Here is a 22,641-nt window from a genome sequence, read left to right as displayed (position 1 = left end):
GTACAATGGAGAATGCAATTTTAAAATGTTGGGGGATGGACAAGATGACCTAATTTCCCCCCCTCTGGTTTTATGATTTATTAAAGAGTTTTGTAGCCTCTTTGCTAGGGGCTGACTAAATGGAATTTGAAACATGGCAATTATAAGGGCCTTTTAGTTTGGTGCCAGCACATTGCTGTTTTTGATTACTTTGTTGGAGCAGCAGTGTGAGCAATGTGAATAATTCTTTCTACTGCAACAGACTGAGAGTGCAGAATAGAGAACAGGATTTCCATTTCTTTTGAACTTAATGGTTTAGATTCTGTGTGTAGGTCACTAAATCTGTTTTGTCAAAAATGATGAAAATAAGCTTTAGTAAAGAAGAATGGCACAATCCAACGATTGTTGATCCAGAGCACTACAACTTGCACCCAAAATTTAGTAAACTTTAACATTTGTATTTCTCTATCTTGTTGAAGTTTTTATGATAGTTTACTATTTTTGCTGCCTTCGTAATAAAACTATAGATATTTATTTGAGCAACTATAATATATAATGTCAAGAATTATAAGTTATAAACATGCCATTTTAATGTACCATATACACCAATATTCAGGGTTATAAGCAAGACAAAAGCCATGGAACCCTATATAGCATTATTTATAAGGAACACAGAGCAAACCTGTGCTTCTCAAATTTTAATTTTTAAAAAAACATGGAATGCAATTTTAGCATGCCATTGTGGTAAACTGAGAGATTTTATTGCATTTTTATATCATAAAAGGAGAGCTGGAAGCGTAATCATGTCTAAGTTTAATGGTTTGAGCCTACTAAATATCAGCATTTCAGAAACTTGAGTACCAGGAGTTATCTTGAGAGCAGGCATTTGCTACAGTAGAGCATAAGGAATAGGGAATGTGGCCCTGTAGAGTCTAAGTCTTGTTGGACTCCCAACTCCCATCAGTTGCACTACCACATCTAGATTCAATGATAGGGAAAGATAAGAGATGAATGCCATTTGCAGCACTAAAAAAAAAAGTTTGTTTCTCTGTCAGCACTGGAAAAAGTTATAAAAGCTGTAGTTGCTTCAGTCTAAGCCAAGGAAGTAATGCAACCTTTTGAAATGTTCATGTACACTGTGTATCTCCAAGTGTACTCTTCTCCATTTCCCTTTACTATCCATACCCTGTTAATTATTGTTGCAGAACAGAGAAGTTTGATAAAACTTTCACCCACATTATCATTCCAAAGGAGACAGGCAGCATAAATGAGTGACATTGGAATGGTCTCAGTGGCATTTTTAATACATTCCATTGAAGGATTTGGAGGAACGACTGAGTTCTTGTTAACAAACGATATTCAAATTCTTGTATTGGCTGTAGTGACTTCATGCAAATCTGGTAGTATGTGCAAGTCCCAGTAATGCTAGTTGAAGCAAGTAAAAGGCTCGTTTTTAATTTTTAGTCATGTTGATACAAGAGGTACAAAAGGTATCTTGTAGGGAGCATTCTTAAGTCATCCTGTATAGGCCATCTAATTTTAATGATATCTGGGAAACTACTGAGAGCTACAATTGTATAGAGAGATAGTTGTGTGATATGAAATAATAAATATGACAACAGGATGTGAGAGGAACTTATGCATGAATCGCTGTTGTAAGAACAACTTTGACTAGAAGTAAATTTTTAGAAAGTATCAGAACAATATACTTTCCTTTTATTGGGGAGGAATACATTTTTAAGAGCATTTATATATTCTTGGCTGTAAATTGTGTTCAGTTAATGACATTGTAATTTGCACACAGCTGGTTCAAGGAGCCTATTAGTTCCTGCATCAAGTACAGCTCTGTCAAAGTGGTATTGTTGCCCATTCTTGTGTTAAGTTCCTACTTATTTTTATTTTCTCTTTAATTGTCTCTTATGCAGAAGAAATTGTTATCCTCAGCCCCTTATTGTTCTTAGAAACATCAATGTTGCTGCATAGCAGAAATTGTACTGCTTTCCTCCGTTTTATTGTTTTTCTTTCACCAGGTCTTCACACACACACTGAGGCCCCCCAATATTAAAAATAAAAACAACCAAAAGGCGACCAAAAGGAGTTGTTTGTGTTGTGCCACCAGAAAAGATATATATTTTTATTAATGTGCATGAACATTTTCCAGTCTGAACTATGACCAAATCTACAACAGCTAACAAAAAATTATATATTTTAACAAATTGCATCTTTTACTTGCTTAAATTTCCAGCTGTAAACATTTCACACAGGCTTACCTTTTTAAACACCTGCAATGGACGTGCCATCCTAAACAGCAGTTGCTGTAGTGTGCCATTTCTCTTTCCTCAAGCCTGCGGCATGGTGTTAATTAGAGAAAGGGTGAAGTAGTGTTTTCCATAGCCTGTCCTTTGATGTAGGGATGTCTCACATTTTATGTTATGGATGTGTCATGCTGAACCTGGGGTATAGCTCTATCTGGGCTATAGCTATAGCTGCACTTCCTTGATGCAAAATCTCAGTTGGAATCCCTTAAATTTCTAACTCTTATCCAGTGATGTGTGTGTGTGTGTGTGTGTGTGTGTGTGTGTGTGTGTGTGTATGCCTTTATACCACTTGGTAAAGGTTTTGCTTATGCAGCTGTTGGTAAACCTGCTGATAACCACCTACTTTCTTAGCCTAGCATGTTTATGACTGGGAAGTTAAGTATCTTGTAAACTCGTAAAATAAACAACAGATCAGTCGTTTTGAAGTAAAATCACTGCAGATGTGAATATATGTTTTGCCAGGGCTGTTTAGTTATTAAACATACAAAATGGAGATAGCCTTTTAAAAATAAAATAGCATAATCTACACATGGGTCAATTAGCAGTGTTAATTCTAGTGGGTGGAATTTAGCTGGTGCCCTTGCATTTACAGAAAAGTTTTGATCCACCGAACACCTCCACTAATGAAAGAGGAGGGTGTGCCAGTTTGTTCTTCACCTTGAAGCTCTGACAATACTTTCTACCCTGTTTTGGAGGGTCCCCCAAACTCCCCAGAGCTGCTTTTGGAAGGGGATTGCTGGCAAAACCCTGACCTTGCCTCCTCCGTTAGCAAAGGCATCAACTTGATCAAAACCATGTCCATGAGTGAAAGAAGACCAGCTTGATACCACCATTTAAATTTATACTTTGGCATTTCCCCTTGTTTAAACAGAAGACTGTTTCAGAAAAGGAGAATATCTCAGTTGAAACTGTTAAGCACTTCCAACATGAAATCTCGGGTATCCGGAGTACTTGCTTTTTATCTCTGCTGTGCAGTTCAAAATGGACAGCCAAGGCATGTTGTCACTTTAAATATTTTGAGGGAGACAAAAAGGGTAAGTGACCTAGAATGCTGCTGTTGTCAGGAGGCTAAGCAATTCATTTGGGGCAGTGCTTTATTGAGATGGCTGGTGGGCACTTGCCAGTTTTCCTTTGAATGGAGTTCATAAAGGTATTCCCACACAAGTGACACTGACACAAAACCCCACACATATACTAAGTAGAGGAGAAGCATTGCCACCCCACTCACCATGCCCCCCTCCACCTCTTTCCCTCTTTTCTTCCTAATGTAACACTAAGGTCTCAACAAATGAAACTGATCTGTAGAAAATGTAACTTGAAAAAAGAGACATTGTGCAAACTTTAGTAAACCAAGTAATCATTAGTAACAATATATTTAAAATAACAATAAAAATTAATGTATTTATTGTAGCAGTACTACTTTATGTAGTGGGAGAAGTGCCTTTGATTTCCTTTTTGAAAATTGGTTATATTTTGATTCAGAATGAATCATAGGATTTGCTTGTATGTAGAAGTTTAATCCCTGTTTAGTAAACACTTTGGGAGTGTGTGTGTGATGCAACACAATGTTGGCTTTTGGGGAAGAAGTTCATTTGCAAGGCCAGGTTGCATGTTTTGAAGATGCTGAGAGAAATTAGATGAGATGTTCAGGGACATTTCAGTTGAGCTCCACTGAAATACTTGGGGTGTAACTTGATGATAGGGTTGTTAGGCTTCAAGCTGAAGAAGTTTCTTATATATTTTTTTAAAATCCTGGTTCTAGTTGTTGCTGGGGTGTATGTGCTGCACCTCCCTGTCTGAAGGAAGATCAGAATTTTCGTTAATTGGATAGCAATAATTTCCTAGTACCTTCTTAATTTTTTGAAGAGTATTTCTGTGGATGTATTCGTTCCTTTTAAAGATTTGACATTTCTGGCATGTAAATAATACATCTCTCATTTAATTGTGTTTCTGCTACTTTGGTTTTTAAAATTGCCATTAAACTATGATTGTTGCCTAACTACAATTGTTACCCCTTAGCTTAGCTTTCCCGGACTCTAACTGAACAAAACCCTTCCTCTGATATTAACATCGCATCCATGCATTCAGATTTTTCAACTCTCACTAAGTAGTTCTGAACAGGAAACAGGTAGCACTTTTGAAAATGCTGCCCTATCATGTCAGAATGTAATGTTAGGGAATGTGAAGCACTTAGTACATGACATAGATTGGAAAAAATAGAATGAACCATGACATTGTGAAAAAAGTTTCTTCGAATTGATCCTTGGACTAGCAAAGAGGGAATGTTTTAAAAGCAAATGATCCATTTGGGTTCTGTCTAGCAGTGCAGCAGCTGGAAAGTTTAATTATAGGCTAGGAAGCCCTACTGGGATTAAGGAAAGTGTTAGCAGAAGGGGTGAATATTAATGACAGCTGTTTGCTGCAGGACCCAAGAGGCAAAGAGAATATGTGTGTGGTGTGTGACTAAAGTGTAATGTCCGGCATATGTGCCTTAAGCATTATAAAACCCCAGGGCATTTCTGAAATCATGGAGCATGTTTATATGGAATGATTTTCAGAGCTTAAATGTATGTTCAGTAGAGCCAAATTCAGTGTGTATTTATTTGCAACCAGTATTTTGTTGTTGTCCATGGGGTCACGAAGAGTCGGACACGACTAAACGACTAAACAACAACAACATTTTGTTGTTCAAGACAAAACTACATCCTAGCACCAGTAAATGACTCCCCAAAAGATATAACTTGCATTGTGCCATAGTGAATAACCTCATTATGCTTGCATCTCTGAGGAGCAGTCCAAATGACAATTGCCCTGAATAACTTTATAACTTGGGAGTTATAAATCCGAGGGCCATATTGCCTCATGGGGATCTACCGGGGGCCACATTCCACTTTCATTGGGGCCAGGGGAAAAACGGGCAGAGATAGTATGGTAGACTAAATTTCATTCATGCAGAAGCCAGAGATACAACTAACACAGAAACACCACTTTCCCGTTTCCTCTCAGGTCAACAAGAGACATTATCACAGTTCAGGGACAAGTTCCAGCTAGGCAGAAAATGCAAGGAGGATGCAGAGCAGGACCAGTGAGGGGACATGGCCTAGTGAGAGTCTTGAGGGCAAGAGAAACTTCTTTGGTAAAGTCTTTGGTATGACAAAGAAAGCACTTCACAAAGTACTTAAAATTCAGGACAAGGATTCACCAGAGGGGTTTCCTGAGGTCGGAATGAACCAAGACCAAACAAAATGTGGCAAAAAGGTTCTACCCTTTTCTAGTAAGGAATCAACTAATCATGTTCAAAGTTAGAAAAACATATATCTTGAAACAATTAATTGAAGTTAATAAGCAGATCTTGTTGGTTCTCTATTTAGCGTTGCAGCTAAAACAGGTTTTCTAGCAATGGTATGCTAAATTGTAAAATGTGGAGTCAGGATGATGCGTGTGCGTGCGTGTGTGTGTGTTGTTTGCTTCCTTGCTCAGATTACTGTGTTTTCTTCCATTTCTCCTAATCCTGTTAAAAACACCATTAAGGGAAAACCTGTTCTAGCTGTAACTCTAGCGTACAGGCTTTGAATGATAGTTTGCTCAGGAATCCTGCTCCCGTCCCTGAAACATTCTTCTACAGCAGCAGCGAGCTCATAATCATGCCGATCCAGAATAATAACTACTTAGGACAGCATGAGTGAACTTCCATGCAAGCACCAGAGCATCCTTTGTGTCTTTATCTTTTGTCTGGAAACTGGTGTTTCAGCTAACTAGAACAGTTTTACATGACTTTGTGTTGAGCCATTTTCTGGATTGTTGCCCAGATGAGGTACCCACGGTAATTATTGCAGAGCAACTGTGGCCAAATTGGCACAGCAGATGAAGGAAGTGTGGGAAAGGGGTTAGGGTTAGGGTTAGGGTTAGGGTTAGTCAGGTAGGTTAATATTTTGGATTGTACATACAGGTAGGCTCCTTCGGGAGGAAGGATGAGTTATAAATTGAAACAACAACAATAATAAATAACGTGCTTAGAAATTGTCCAATTTCTATGGATTTAATATTTTTATGTGCTCGGTGGTTATCTATGGGCAAGGACATCTGTTTTCTATGCACGAGTTCCTAGGTTCAATACCTGGTTCAACACCTCTAGGAAGCAGTGGTACATTTCCAGGTTCGGTTACCTTTGGGTGGAGTGGAAAACTACCCAATCCTGTCCGAAACATGAAATGCTGTAGGTAGTCATCAGTACTGGACTAGATGAACTAATGGTCTGACTTGGTATAAGATAGCTTTCCTATGTTCCTAATTTGTTACTGTTACCCAGGTTTAAAAAAGAATGCTGAATTGCTATAATAGTGTTGCTGTTAATTTATGTCAATGTAGATAACCTCTGCGTACGCAAAGTCGTTCAGCTTGAATCGCCACACTTTTGTCTGTAAATCCCACTCAAACTCTGTTGTGGGATCAGACAAGCAGTATAAGTGGATCTTGCACTCAGAATGGAGAACTTGGTTGTACGTCGTGTTTTAATTAAGATGCACCAATAGAAATGAAAAGAGTGAGTTGCTAGAATAGAAACAACTATCTGATGGGTTATGCTCTGCAATTACTGTCGTCTTCATTTCATTATTCGATTTTTCATGCATGTATTTACAAAAACTTCCCAACAGATATAATTATCTTCTAGAAATACCCCGTTTCTTTTGTGCCGTGAGTGATTATTAATTTTCATGTACATATGTTGCCAGAAGTGACAAGCTGGCAGAAGCAGTTCCTTTTAATGTACTTGATTCCAGTGGAGACCAATAGATTGCATAGATACAACTATAATTTGCTCGTCTAATGGACATGAACTTACTCTCAACCTATTAATAAATTATGCAACTGCTAGCCTTGCATCAGAAATCCCCTCATATCCCACATGCTTCTGAAGTCAAGACATAAATGGAAATGGTTTAGATTTTGTTTGTATTAGCAGTGTTTAACATTTATAGTGCTATCTATCTATGCATTCATATGACAGTAGTGCTACTATTATACCCATCATTAGTCAGGATCTGACCCATGAATTGAAGATGAGTGTATTATCAGGAGTTTAATATTTTTTATCCCAAACAATTACAAAGTTTAAACGAAAGCAAGCAGACATCAAGGATCATATTGTAGTGTGTGTACTAAATTGGAACATAAATTAGGATAACCCAGTAGGTACAAAAAGGGATGATTTGTGGGGGAGGAGAGAATTCTTTAAACAGTTCTTTTGATGACCAAGAGTAAAAGTTAGGGTTTGTTTACTTTGCTTACTCCAGTCAGTGTTCAGTTGAAACTGATTGTGGTTGCAGCTGCTAGTTCAATCCTGGAAACATCTGCAATTGATCAAGGTGCACCTGGAAGATGTTTTCAGGGTCAAGCTATATGACTTTGAAGAGAGACCAGTGTTCATGGTTAAATTCAAAAGGATTTTTCCCCTTAATGTAGAAAATAACCTAAGATTTAATCTTCTGTTCAACCACTGTGATGGATGCTTGATGGCACAGAACATCTGTCTTTGTGCCCTACTTTTGCCTTTGACTCTTTGTTTGTATATTACACCTAGCACAAAGAAGGATCAAACACTCCATTTTTAGGGGATCGTAGTTCATTTTTGGGGGGAAATGTTTGAGTAGTTGCAAATTTAAACTTAAGCTCTGAAATTAATAGGAATGACATTTACAATTTTGAAATGAAGGCTTCTATTCAAATGTCCATTTTTCACAAATGGTTTCAATGATTTTTAAAAAGGGATTCCCAAAAAAACATAGTCTAATCATATATAGGAAACAGCTGTTGTTATGCATTAATGTGGGCATGTGTGTTTTGAAGGTCTGCTGGCACTGTGTTTCTGTGGCCAGTGTAATTTTTTTAAAAAAATCCCCTCAGTGTAGAGGGAATTGTTAAAAATCTCCCCTCAGTGTCACGGTTCAATATCAAGGCTGCCTTAATATATACTGTTTTTCTAATTTCTCCAGGGTTTCCAACTTGAATACAATATGGGGAGGGGCATGTAAGCCCCACCCCACATAGTCCACCACAAGACATGGCAAATGCACAACTTTGGGGGAGGCAGCCCCCTAAAATATTCAATGGGGGGGGACAAAAGGACCTTGGCCCCTAGGAGTTGGAGCCTATTAGTATGCATATGTTAAGTTTAGGATAACCATTTTAAAAGTGTGAGGCAGTCTCATTCACATTTAGATGTTAAGCATAGAGAGACATTCACAGAAACATATCTACCTAGATGAGCAAAACTAAAAGGCAATGCTTAAATAACCCCATTTGCATAAAGTAAGGGTATTTTTGTATGTGCTGTAGTAGTCAATGTGTAGAACAAAGAACCAATGCAAAAATAAATTAAGTCTCTTGAAGACACATCATTCTGGTTTCTGTTGGCATTTTACTGTTGATTATTTTAAAGTAAACTGAATATATGACAGCACTAATGAGCATAATATGATCATGAACAGAAAATGGGTGTCGTGAGATCCATAAATTCTTATAGTTAAAAACTATTGATTTGATTAAATGTTAGTTGTGTTGCCTAAGATCTTTACAGAATTTACACCAGTGACCGAGCGGCCATTAATGTAAATTGTGTTTGAATGCTTTTATTTTATATCACTTTAAAAACAATACATATAAGCAGTTGCCCATAGATTGTATGTTTTTTTTGCTTCCTATTGCCTTTTCTATATTCTTGTATCACTGAACCATGTGGATATTTCTTGAAAATTTGGGCCCCATTTACTATATTATTAAAATATAGACATTTTGCTTCCTGTTGCATGTTTTAGCACAGTTCAATATGATCCACATAGAAAAAAACAGAATAGGATATTGAGGCATTCTAGACATCTTAGACGCATTTCAGGGGCTTGTGATAGTAGTGGGGAAAATGAAATATACAGGTAACCTCGTGCTGGCTAGGCAGGCGTGCAGATCTTGCATGCTTTTAATAAACTCACAAAATAATGCAGTATATATCCTTGTCCCCTGGGAGGATTGCTACTGCCAGCCATGCTCTTCTCTGGGATACAGTAAGATGTAAGCAACTCAAGCATAATAAATATGAAATTTAAGAAACGTTAGTGATTTATAATTACCAGCTGTGTAGTTGTCAGGTCACATTTTAGTTCAGGGGCAAAATCTTGATCATACACTGATGATATTTCTACATGTTCCATACTAGAGAAAAGACAGAGAATTACAGTACTTTGTGCATAGCTGGGACAAATTGTTGACGAACTTCTGTCTCAAACACATATTGTCTTTTAAAGCATTAAATTAATCAAGCTTTTAAATGGTGAATAATATGTGTGCATGCACCCCTTGTAAGCAAGGCACTTTACAGCAACTGTAGAAGCAATAGGTTGTACTAATGATGTTTCTCCAACAAAAAAGTGATGAGGCAATAAGCTGAACTATCCCAGTGAAGCCTTTACAGAAAGTGCACTGTAGTCATCAATCAGAGGGAAAAGAAGAAAGCAAATGCTCAGCAAGGAAATCAGAAGAAAAATACTTTTTTCCCCAAAAAAAAATAGGTCAGAAAAGAAGATTAGACCTGAATGTTTTTTTTAAAAGTGAGTCTATTGAGGATTGTAATGAGCCATTTTAGTGAACCCTTCTTTCCTCCTTAATTGCTTGATGAAATATTTATTGTTCATTTGTATTCAGTTTCCAGAGCTATGTGGCTATAATAATGCCTTTCACAAATACTCTTTTCGCTTTTGGTATGGAGTGAAGTCAATAAGTTTATTATTGCTGTTTCCTTATAAAAGAAATGTTGCAATAAACCTCATGTGAGAATTTGCACCCCGTGTTTCCAGTTTCTTTTCCTTTGTTGTTTATTTGCAGACTGCAATTTTTGGGCTACAACCCCCCCGTGCACTTCTATCATTTAAAAAACCTGTTTTACTGTTTTTTTATTTATATTTTAAATGTTTTTATTTTATATTTTTGTAAAGTGTGTAGAGGTTTTTGTTACGATCAAGTGATATATAAATTTTGTTAAATACATCAAACCTATTTTCATAAACTTTTTAATGTACAATTTGCTCTGTAACTTCCATAGATAACTTTTGATACATTGGTACGTGTGAGCTTATATTTCATAGTAAATTTCAATAGGATTGCAAGAATGGATTTTGTTATTTTTACTAGGGCTGTTTTACTAGATTATAATACTAGACTTTCATACAGTGGCCTGGTTCAGTCATCACATGATTAAACCATAGTTCAAATTTGTTATACTTTTAGTCCACCCTTCTGAAGATAGGCAACCCCATACAATATATTTAATTGGGAAGAGTTTGAGGTGGGCCATCTAAGTGATGATCTTGAGTCATTACTAAAGTGACCCCTACAGTGATAATTGATGATTAGTGAAGAACATCACAATGCGAACATAGCAGTAGGTAGCGGACAGGTCCTTACCAGCAAAAATACTGGTTTTCTTTTTAAAGAAGTATTTCCCCTCTGTTAATGGCATAGTTACTCAATTAAATAAATTATTATGGCTACCAGATTTAAGGCAAATTACATGATGATTAACAAAATCAGATTGTTACGGTCATACTTTTGTTTTTGATAGATTCAAATTGTGACAATGCTGCATTTATTCATTTGAAAACTTTTACTTTTGAGTTTTAAGATTGTCTAAATGCTTAAAAGGTGTGTCATAGACTACAGCCAGGCCATGATGAGACCCTTATTTTTGTGATATCCCTGAGTCGCACAGAGATTTTGCTTTGAGCCACCAAGCAGGAACAGGATGTTTTCAGTTTAATTTCCTTGGGGTTCTGTTGGAAGAGTTGGGCAAAGGGTGATTAGTTATCTGACAAATGGTTTATAGTCCTCTACAATCTTAAACAAGTCCCTAAGTAGGACTAGCTCTGGTAGCTGGATTCAGTGACCAGAGTTACGAAGAACCTGCATTCAAACAAATTCAGACCACCTAAGTGTGGTGAGGGGACAGGAGAGCAAGTGTGAAGACAACTAATAAAAAAATCCCCTTGTGTGTAGAGGTAGGTGGGTGGGTGTGACTCCCCGTCACCCACAAATGGTCTTAACTTTGCCACCCCTACTTTGTGACACTTAAAACCATCTTACTTGTTTGTCAATACAGTTTTTGTCGCCTTTTGATTTTTTATGATACTGAATAGTTTTATTTGTGTTGTAGAATAATCAACCATGACTACAGAATCTGGATCAGATTCTGAATCAAAGGATCAGGATCAAGAGCAGAAAGAAGCTTCGGGTCAACAAGGATCGGGTGGGACAGGGGCCCAAGGACAGCAGCAGCAGCAACAGCAACAGCAGCTGAGTGAAGAGCACCAGAATGCATTAGAACAATTTTCTGGGGTTGCAGCTCACAGCACTCCTGTGAAAAAGGAACCGGTAAGATCAGAACTTCGATAATTTCTTTAAAAGTCTTAACATACACTAGAAAGCCAACACATAACTTAGACACAGATATCAGTCTGATTAAACAGTACTCTTGCACACTGATTGGTGATCTACTGGGGATGGAGGGGAGAGGTTAGATACTATTCCCCTCTCTCAATTTCAGTCATATAATACTTTTGTAATTTTTGTCAGATTGTCTTACATGCTGGGCTTCATTTTTAAAACCTATTGCCATTGTTAAAAGGGGGGGACCTTTCGCTATTCATCACAGTGTTAGATAACTGCAAATTTTGAAGAGGTTTGGAAACACATTTCCACTTTAACACCTGTTGAAATCCCATTTTATTTGGGGTTGAGTGATGTTTGAAACTAACAAAACCTTACATTCATTAAGGCCTGGTACTTACAAAATGACTACATTTAAACTACTTTCAGTTGTGTTAACATTGAAAAATTACTCAGCCCTGAGGCTTTCCCCCTCTTTAATAAAGCATTGCTTTTTGGACATAAACAAGTTGCATCACATTAGAATGTTGTTAATGGGAAAGAAAACAAAGGAGGCAGACAGCAATGACTGGGATTAAATACAGTGGTACCTCAGGTTACATACGCTTCAGGTTACAGACTCCGCTAACCCAGAAATATTACCTCGGGTTAAGAACTTTGCTTCAGGATGAGAACAGAAATCGTGCAGTGATTAAGAACAGTTTCAGGTTAAGAACAGACCTCCAGAACAAATTAAGTTCTTAATCCGAGATACCACTGTAGTTCACAACTTTGTTTAAAGAGACATGGCATGTGTATTAGCATTAAGCCAAGAGCAATGTGCATGGATGACCAGCTACATTGCCCCCTTCAAAACAAGGCATGTATGGAATAGGTTTCCCATCTCTAACTATATAGTAGGCTTTGGTTAGAATAATACATACATTCTTTACTCCATCAACAGCAGGTGTTGTTGGGCTAATCAGACATTATTATATCAAACTCTGAACCAAAGTTACAAACCAAAATGTATAGATTAGTCTGGTTAGAAATAAATATTTAGATTCCCCCCTCCCCACACACAAAAAGAAAGTAGTAGGAAGTCCTCCTGTGTGAAAATTTGAGCAATTTCAGTGTTGCTCTGAGTCTAGCTGAAGGTAGCTTGATCCAAAAAAGAGCCTTAACACAATTTTTCTTCCCCGTTAGATGTTAATTTATGGTGCCATTAGCCAGATAATCAAATTGCTTGTGGAAATGCATCACAAATAACCTTTGAAAAAGAGTTCATCACACATGAAAGAATGTGCATTTATGCATGTAAAATAAAAAATAAAATACTGAATGCAAGTTGTGTCTCCCTGGTCATTTTGCCCTAGATAACTGCATGAACAGGATGTCAGGCTTCTTTAGGAAGATGAGACTTAATTCCCTGTGAAGGTGCATGAACACATTTTGACAGTTTGGGGTCCTGCTCTAATAGTTCCTGGCATGTTTTTGTGCACAGCACAAATTACTATAAAGGTTCTTCTGTGACAGTCTAACCTGGATAAATTCTCCCCGGCTTAGTTTTGTCCTGGTTAGCTACTTCTAGACATTGGTATCCACATCCTTCCCTTTTGAAATACTAATGCTCCTGTTTATAGTTCAAACTAAACATTACCAGCTGGTTTGTGTGTGTATATATCTCTGTTTTCTCTGCACCACCCACTAGTTTTCACAAGCAAATGTAATTCCTCTCACCATGTGCTTTACTATATTCAGTGAAGCCCTGCACTTTCCCACATATTGTGCAACACACAATTCTTTGGCTCTGAAAGCAGATTAAGGCTTTTGGCCAGATTTGATTCATTCTCATGGAGACTTGTTACAATGAAGGAAACGGACTTGGAGGATTAATTTGTGATGGATGTCAGTTCTGCAGGCTGCTGACTTACTATGAAGTCATTTCGAGCTGAATCAGATTTGATTTTTTATGATGGCCAGATGAAAATAAGATTAAATTTCTAAGCTTTAACTAACGTATTACTACATTTCATTGCTGCTGAAATGTTGCTTCTGAACTGGTTGTGGAAGAGCTGTGTACAGAGTTAGCTGCTACTAAAGTGGCAATGGCATTGGAATGTAACTGCCAGGTGGGAAGAACACACTGTGATGGCTGGACTATAATCGTCATCCCCTTCTTTCCTGAAAGGGGGCATATTGCATTCAACCATATGTCACATTGGATCTTTTAAACTCAGACTCCTTTTTATGCATTATGAATTATCAGCTCTGCCCAGATGTTTAGAAAGTTTGTAGGTATTTTAATTTAGTCTATTTCACTGCAGTTTTAACCTTCTGTATGTTTAAAATGATAGTTGCAAATTCTTAAAAATAGTTTTATTGTTATATCTTTTTTTAAAAAAAACTGCTTTGTGGTTTTTCTACAATCAAGTGGTATATACATTTTATGAAATAAAAATAAATAATCAAATCTGATCTAATTTTTGTGTCTGTACCTATGATGAAAAAACTAAATTATTAGAAATATAAAGACTCCTGCAAAGGTTAATATATGTCATATACTGAAATGATTCTTCTTAACACTATACACCATGAATTAGCAGTTATAAAATGGAGCAGCAGTTTCATTGACTAGAAAAGCTTTTCGAAACATTGAATGAAATTTATCTGCACTGCAGTTACGTTGCAGTTTCAAAATGTGGCTCTAACTAGTCCTCTGTAAGGGATGTCTGATTGTACCTTGTGATTCTGAAAGCTCGCTGCAATCGGCCACATTTCTTTAATCTGAAATTAGAACTTAATCTCCCTATGTTCTCTTTGTAGGGCAGTGACAAAGAACGCGAATTTGCTGCTGCAGCAGCAAAACAACTGGAATACCAGCAGTTTGAAGACGACAAGCTCTCTCAGAAATCATCCTCAAGCAAGCTTTCCAGATCTCCTCTCAAGATTGTCAAAAAACCGAAAAATATGCAGTGCAAAGTAATCCTTCTAGATGGCTCAGAATACGGCTGTGAAGTGGAGGTAAATACTGGAAGGGAGGGAGGAAGATTTTTTACTATATATGATCTAAGGTGTTTATTTGGTGAAGGCTGGTTGCAAAGGAAACTTACTTCTCTTTTATATCAGAATGAGAGTACCTGTAAGAAAGGAAATATGCTTATAAAAGCATGTGGTTTGTGTGTATTCAGTCTGGAATACTGGCAGTAGAAAACAAAAACAGAAATTGAATAATCCTTCTCCCAAGACTCTATGTGATAATTCACCTAGCAATTCAGCCTTTCCCTCAAAATATATTTGCCCTTGTGATATTGATGAGCAGTGAGAGTACAGAGCAGCAGGAAACACCAGCAAGGAAAAGAAACAGTAACGATACAGATCGGGAACTGCTGGTTATTCTGTACCGCAGTTGGATTCTATAGCTGTGTCTGAATCTATCTGAAGTGTGCCGTTTCAGGCTTTCTATCAGTCAAGAGACTTTTGGTTCACATACTCTTCAAAGAAAGGCCTGTCTAGAATTTCACACTTTTATTCTCAGGGTATGGATCTTGGTGATAACTGTTCAGAAAGAGCAAGCAATTTGTATAGCATCAAAGGCATCCTTGTGAGGCAGTGGTAAAAAAAGCCAATTCTGTGCTAGGGATTATTGGGAAATAGACTGAAAATAAAACTGCCACCAAGATTGTAATGCCTGTACAGTATAATAAATATATGTTGTGGGTGTATTTGTAGTGCTCTCCATTATATATATATATATATATATATATATATATATATATATATATATATATAGGACTGGGAAAAGGTGTAGACAGAGGAAGCAAGGTGATAAAGTGGTTGGACCACCTTCCTAATGAGGAAATGTAGAGGCTTTTTAGCTTAGGAAGAAAGGTAACTGAGTGTGGGGACATGATAGTAGTTTATGAAAAGTATAATGGGCTGGGATAGAGGCTTGTGAAAGTTTGCCTATGTAGAGAAAATGACTAGGGACCTTTTATCTTACAGTAGTAGAATTCAGAGTCACCAAATGAAATTGATTAACAAACAGTTCAGAAGAAAAGTACTTATGCTTAGTTCATATGGAAATTTGTGATCACAAGCTATGGTGATGATTACTTTAAAAGGGAAACTTGATGCCCAACGCCTTTGACCTAGGAGGCTGTCCAACATTAAATAAAAAGCAAAACACATCCTATTTCTGCCCCAGTGAGGTTAATGCCACTACTCCTTGTTTTGCTACTTTTCTCTGCTTGGACTGAGAGCACCCTTATTTCTTATAAATCAGAACAATGTGAGCAGGGTAGAAGGTCAGGCATCAAGGGAGAAGACAGCAGGGAATTTTTTCTCCAAGGACTCCACCAAAGTTCCACCAAATTCTGAAAATAGTGCTTAACATTATTCCTAGACTAAAAGGACAGAGCTTGACGATTGGAAAAAAGGGTTAGCTTATAGAACATACATTCCAGTTCTAATGCAAACAAGCTTGTTAACAATTCCTACCTACCTTATTCCTATCCCTAGGGTCTCAAGTGAAGGCTTAGAACAGCTGTGTGTGTAACAAGGACAGGTTTGGGAGATGTCACCTAGCTTCTCTGACATGTTTCAACTGTCAGTGAAGCTGTGTGCTCGCTTGCTCTCTTTCTCTCTCTCCCCCCCCCCGCCCCGTCCCCTAGATTATGTTAAGGAGAAGGGGCCTTCCAGTTGATGGGCAGCTCATCAGGCACAGCTGTCAAGCCTGCCACATCACATCCTAACGGGGAACTTTAAAAAATGTGGATGAGAGGTCTATCAGTGGCTATTAGCTGCTATAACTAAATGATTTAGTTTATAGGGTGTCTACCACTGAATACCAGTTGCCACTGAATACCAGGGATCCCATTCCAGCCATCCCTAACACATGGCTCAGAATTCAGAGAGACCAATGAGCTGTCTAGGGATGAGATGTCAAGATATTAAGGATAATATAGTTGTCCAGCAGAGAGCATAGCAGGATATGGTGTTGCTTCAATTCTGGCTATGTTCCAACTAAGCAGGTTTATAGCTGGTTTAACTGCTGTACCCCTTCCTGACCTTCTATCAGAGTTCTGATTCTGAGTGCGGGGAGTGGGTTGGTGCTGATGCCAGCCAGTTTGTGTTGATTCCTTCAGAACTGTGGCTTCCTTAAGTGGGATTAATAATTGGACCAGCTCTTCCTCCAAGGTCTCACCCAGAACCTTGCTGGTCCTGCTAGGGGCATATGATGCCAGAGGGGACATAGAAAATAAGAAGAGCCCTGCTATATCAGGCCAAATACAATTTGGTCCAGCATCCTGTTGTGACAGTGTCCAACCAGATCTCAATGGGATGCCCGCAAGCAGGAGACAACATGATTGGGAGAGCTGTTTCCTTTATGGCCAGTATCTTGAAGTTATCTGGTTGGCCTTTGTTGAAAACAGGACGCTGAAAATAACAAATCGGTGTATTCATATTTGAGTTTCTCTTCAAATGGAGGGGGAAATCCCAAGTGTGGGTGTGCATTGACAGAGTAATGTAAATATTGGTCGTGTAAGCCTGCAAGATGTTGTTGTGTATAAAGGTCAATAGATTCTCAGCCAAAAATGTGCTTTCTAGGTTTGTCAGCACTGGTAGCAGCATAGGTCAAGAGTCTCTTACAATATAAAACAGGGATAGGATTTCCCTCTCCTTCCTGGAAGGCATGACCAAGGCAAGCAACCAGAACTTTATTAAATTTCTATCCCAAAGGAACCCATGGCAGCAAGCACACAGGTGATAAAACAATTAAAACTTCTAAAAGCAAAACATCCAACACAGAAACAACTATCCAACACACCAGGTTCAGTTGGGGATGAGGGAACAGAGGCTGTAAAAAAGGTCTGTGTCTAGCTTCCTTCACTTCCTTCACTGAATGGCATGGCCGTCCACCCCTCCTCCCACAGCACACACATCTTGGAACACAATGGTCATATTGTGCCAAGTCAGATTATTTTCTCCTTGAATTATTGGAAAACCTGGTTTTGTTTCATTCTATTCTGTGACTAAGCTAGTTGGTGCAACAAGGACCTCCAATGGAAAGGAAGGGTATTTGTTTCTGTGTAACTAGCCAACCCAGCAGGGAGGGAGAAGAGGAAGCATCTCAGGAGCTTTAAATCTTTAAATCTATAGTTCTGATTGAAATTACGTGCCCTGTGCATTCATGCTGTTATTAAGCTTATGGGGGGGACCCTTAATAGTAGCATGACACCAGTCATGATGAGAATCACATGGTGGTGGTGAGATTTAACCAGCTGAGGAAGCATCAAGTAGGGAAGAGAAGGCTGGAAGAGAAAGAGTGTGAAGTACTTCTGATCCCATCCACTACCATTTCTGCTTCTGCTGCCACCATCCCACTGCTAGCAAATTACCTACCTTTTGCTTGCCTGACCTGAGATGTTCTTAGCTGCATTGACATTTGAGGTAAACTGTATATTACTGTGTCTGTTACAGTTTTTCATAACCGGATTTAACGAAATATCTATAACTTTTTGCCCATTTTTAATTCTCTTTTTTGAAATGGAGGTTCATGTGGTGGTAAATATGCTCTCATATTGACTGGGAGCAGAATCCACATTTTCTAACAGAACTGTCTTCCCTCTCGAACTCTGCCTTCTATTGACTATTTTACAAGGTTTCTTTCAAGCCCCATTTCAGCCAGATTGGAGTGTGTGGAACAGGCCCCTGTGAGCACCAGGGAATGCCTGCCAGAGCCGTGTTAACAACTCATGCATTAGAATCTGACCAGTTTGAGTGAATCATGAGTACAATTAGGCAAATTTGCTATTTAACGTTGCTATTTCTAAAACCCAAAATATTTTGACATACAACAGACAATCTTGCCAGCATTAGCTTATATTGATAACAAGCTTGTTATGCTGCATTCATCTTTGTGAGCTTTCATATTAAATTTCTTGTCTATGGATCTTACAAGATTCGAGTACTACCAGCAAACAATTTCTTGCTAATATTTCTCGAACCATATACAGCTTTTAGCTGCCATTCCACCTGACAGACTACAACAGCACAGGGAGAAATGGAAGTGGGCCAACTTGGAAATGGCTCCTCTTTCCTTCAGCTACCAGCCAGCAGTAGCCATTACAAAGGGAGAGATACCACCTGGCCAAGATTGAAAGTGAGTTAGCAGGGGGACCACCTCAACTGGGCTTATTTTCTCCCTGGACTGTTCCGTTCAATCCACTTATTCTAAAAATTGTGCCTGAATTGCCTTTTCTCTCTTTCCCCCTGCCCATCTCTTTTTATTTAAAATATTTGTTGCCACTCTTAACTGCACAGCAGCTTTAGAGCAGGTTACAGGTAAGAACTTTGAATTCATGCTACAAGGGTTGCCGCACTGGGATTCTTGAAAGAGAGAGGCTGGAGTAACTAGCATGGGTCTGTTGCTGTCAGGGAACTGCGATCGGAACGAGAGGAGGAGGAGGGGCTCCACCACGATGCTGGAGAGGGGCCAAGTAGGGAGAGAGGCAGGTTTCCTGTTGGGGAAGAAAAATTAGCGTGACACCAGGGATGGAGGGGGGCCAATGGGGGAAGCGGAGAGCAGGCTCAGAGACTCTTCACTGGACACCAGCGGAGAGAGCACAGGTCCTCCGCTACCCACGCCCACCCTGCGCAGAAGGCTTCCGCGCAGGGAGGCTAGGAGGAGACTGGGCATCAAACAACTTTTATGTTGGAAAAGGTTGAAGAAACGCCCACTGTCAGATTCTGCCAGCGATTGAACAGCCACGAAGTGAGGGGCTGTCCAGCCAGGAAAGGTTTAACCAGGTCACCTAGCCAGGAGTGGCGGCAACTTACGCACGGGCAACCCCATAACCATTAGAGTTGCATACCAGTTGCTTCAGACAGATTATAAAACCATGTGTGGTGTGGGTAGCTTGTATGTGTGAGGATGTGTGTCTACATGTTTGTTTCTGCCCCTGTATGTGTAATTTCATAAAATTTAAGAAACCGTCCTGAATATTACAGTTTTAGTTCATATACTAGGCCTGCTGAGAGCTCTGTTGCTGATGTCATGAGAAAAGGCCCTAATTTGGTCTGATTCCAAAATGAGGACTAGGTCACCAATCTTCTTATTGGGATTTAGCAATCCTTTGGTTGTTGGGGCTTTTTTCTGTTTAGATTAGTGCTGGCTTTTTAGGATTGTGAGCTCAAGGGTTATTAAAAATAAACTCTTGGCCCCAATAGAAAGTGTGCCATATTATACAATGTCACTGACACTTGTGTGATTGTTACTATAATATACAAAAGTGTGAGACATTGATCTGCACACTGAAAATCTATTAGAAGAAGACATTTTAAATGCAGATATAATGCAACTGTGTTGCTGGGTAAATTGTTAGCATTGCCATTTGTCTCCAGCACTATTTTTTGTTTTGTTTAAAAGATTAAAGGGTGTGTGTGAAATTAAATGGAAAATCAGAAACCCTTAACTGAGTATTATCAACACTTTCTAACCGATCATAAGAAGTTTATTTCTAATGAAGCTTAATTTACATTAATTTGTACTTGCAACACAGAGGCAGTATGAGATTCAGTGGAGGCTGTAGACTGCAATCCTGTACACACATGGTATTTAGTGGGGCTTACATTGGGGTAAACAGTACATAGAATTGTGCTGTACTATTCCTTCATATCATGAGCATTACATTTTAAGCAAGTTTTTAAAATTGCACAACAAGGATCGTTTTTAATACAGGCAGATCCAAACATGCTATATGGAATAAAGAAACCATCTATGATAGAGTAGCAAAAGAATGTGTGTTTAAAATATCTACATTTGTAGTCCACAAATTGAAATTTAATACAGTATTATTGAACTGAGCTCTTTATAAAACAAAAATAAGCTACTCAGTGTGCTATAGGCATGCTACTACAGGCCATTATTTTGGATAACTAGAAGACACGAATTAATGGTTCCCACATGACATTTTAGGTAACAGATATTTAACATTTTAGTTTGCTGCTTGAATGTGTTAAGCTGTTGCCAGTTGAGTAGCAAGAATGGTTGTCACCAAGTTTTTGTTATGGGATTTCTACATTACATGGCAAAACTATTATTGTGGACTAAGAACAACATGTCCAGAAATGCCAAACACTACCTCTCTTTGTGTCTTTATGCTTAGAACAAATGAATATTTTATTCAAGATAATTCATTTGCTGGCATGCATGCAATGTCCTGTGAATGAAGAAGGAGAACAAAGGAAAATAGTCTGGAATAAATGCCCTGATAGAAACAAGGTGTTAATTCAGGCCAGCAACCTAGACTGCATGTGTAAGGTTTACAGCGCAATCATGTCCACATTTGCTCAGAAGTAAGAGCCATTAAGTTCAATGGGGCTTACTCCCATGAATGTGTATAAATTGCCACCTTGTTCTTCCTTACAAGCCACATAGTAAGGAATGTCTGTGCATTTGTGAAGCATTTTTTTCCTGACAGAAGTGAACCAAGGGTATTTTAAGATTTTGATTAAGAATGTTCAAAGGATTTTCAGCTAACCCTGAGTTTGAAAATCAGTGCTAAAGATGATGCACCAATAGCTGCCTGTGTTGCAACTGTTTTAAAGGAGGGTTCCCTGTGTGGCAGTACCAGGATAACTCAGTGAATTTTTACAAGTCTTTAAAGTATTGCATGTTGTTATTATTATTATTGCCTCATTTATTGGTATTTCCATTTCTTAGCTGAATCCAATTAGTTTAAATGCTATTCATCTGCCTGCAGTTCTTAAGAAAAGTGACAAAACTCATATTTTGATGGAATGATAACTGATAGAAGAATGTTAGCAGTAAGCTCCTTAGTCAAACTTTATCATCCATTCTCAAAGGATAGGTGTTTCGGCATTCAGACACAAGGCTAGATGGTAATTCTGTATTTTCTATATTTGCACTGAGAGAATTCACTACAAGACTATCAGGGACAGAACATTTGCCTTGCATGCAGAAAGTCCCAAGTCTATGAGACCTTGCAAGTCAGTGTATAGTGTAGACAATACCAAGCTAATTGAACAAGCTAATGGGTGTTTAGTCAGTAAAAGTTTGTATATAAGCCATCTTCCTATGTTCTAATGCTAGGGAATGCAAGAAATAGTTATGCAACATTGTGTCATAAATCTCATGGGATTTAAAATGAAAATGGGTAGTATTAATCTTGTCACCTGTGTGCACTCTCTCACACTCACACATGAGCAAACCTGCTATTTAGATTAGGCTGGTATAGGATGGGACACTCCACTGTTGTTACAAAAAGGCTATATTAGTATTGGGAAAGGGGGGAAATGCAAATAGAGGCATACTCTGAATGTTCACTCCCTTAAATTTTACAAACTGTTCTGCTTGCAAACTCTTGTCCTAGACCTCCTGCATTAAGAGCAAAGTTTGGTGGAACATTGTTAGCTTTTCGGGCTTTTAAATGCCTATATCACAAGAAAGGAACTTGTACAGTTAAATTGTTTCTGCCCAGAAGTCAACAGTTCATATGACTGACCTACTGTAAACATTGAAATCAGTCAACTGGAAGTGGTGGACATGTGCTATTACTGTATTACAGACAAAGTGTTCCTGACAACTGGCTAAACCTTCAGGCTTTTCTTCACTAAAGGGATCATTATAGTTGGTTTAGGATGGGTAAAGTGAAGTTTCAAGTTGTTTATATTTACTGCCTGACCCTGATCTGTGGCCTTTGGGCTGAATTTGCCCCCCCCCCAAGCAGTTCGGGTGGCTCCCAGGACCCTCAATAATTTAGCAATTAATTATTTAAAAAATGTTCTGCTGAGGGATACTGTAGGGTATCACCAGTGCTCCAGAAATCAGGAGCCTCTGCCTCAGTTTTTCCTACAAAGGCACTTCTCCCTCCCAATGGTACAATGGCAAGGTTTTCGAGCTCAGGAA

At 38.5% G+C, this 22,641-nt stretch overlaps 1 protein-coding gene across 23 annotated transcripts in view; it reads left to right on the top strand.

The window, feature by feature from the left end:
• EPB41L3 (erythrocyte membrane protein band 4.1 like 3) overlaps nucleotides 1-22,641 on the top strand; it is a 124,368-nt gene that overhangs the window by 54,924 nt on the left and 46,803 nt on the right. For 22 of the 23 annotated variants that reach the window (XM_053396489.1, XM_053396486.1, XM_053396480.1 and 19 more), the window contains exons 2-3: nucleotides 11,497-11,714; nucleotides 14,535-14,732. In XM_053396489.1, the coding sequence (XP_053252464.1) occupies nucleotides 11,508-11,714; nucleotides 14,535-14,732 (405 nt within the window). In that variant the 5' untranslated portion in view covers nucleotides 11,497-11,507. The remainder of the gene's footprint in view (nucleotides 1-11,496; nucleotides 11,715-14,534; nucleotides 14,733-22,641) is intronic. The other variant, XM_053396482.1, reaches the window with a different exon arrangement.

The sequence above is a fragment of the Podarcis raffonei genome, chromosome 7 (genome assembly GCF_027172205.1).
Source record: "Podarcis raffonei isolate rPodRaf1 chromosome 7, rPodRaf1.pri, whole genome shotgun sequence".
In the NCBI taxonomy this organism is placed as follows: Eukaryota; Metazoa; Chordata; class Lepidosauria; order Squamata; family Lacertidae; genus Podarcis; species Podarcis raffonei.
This window is presented reverse-complemented; position numbering and strand designations above follow the sequence as displayed.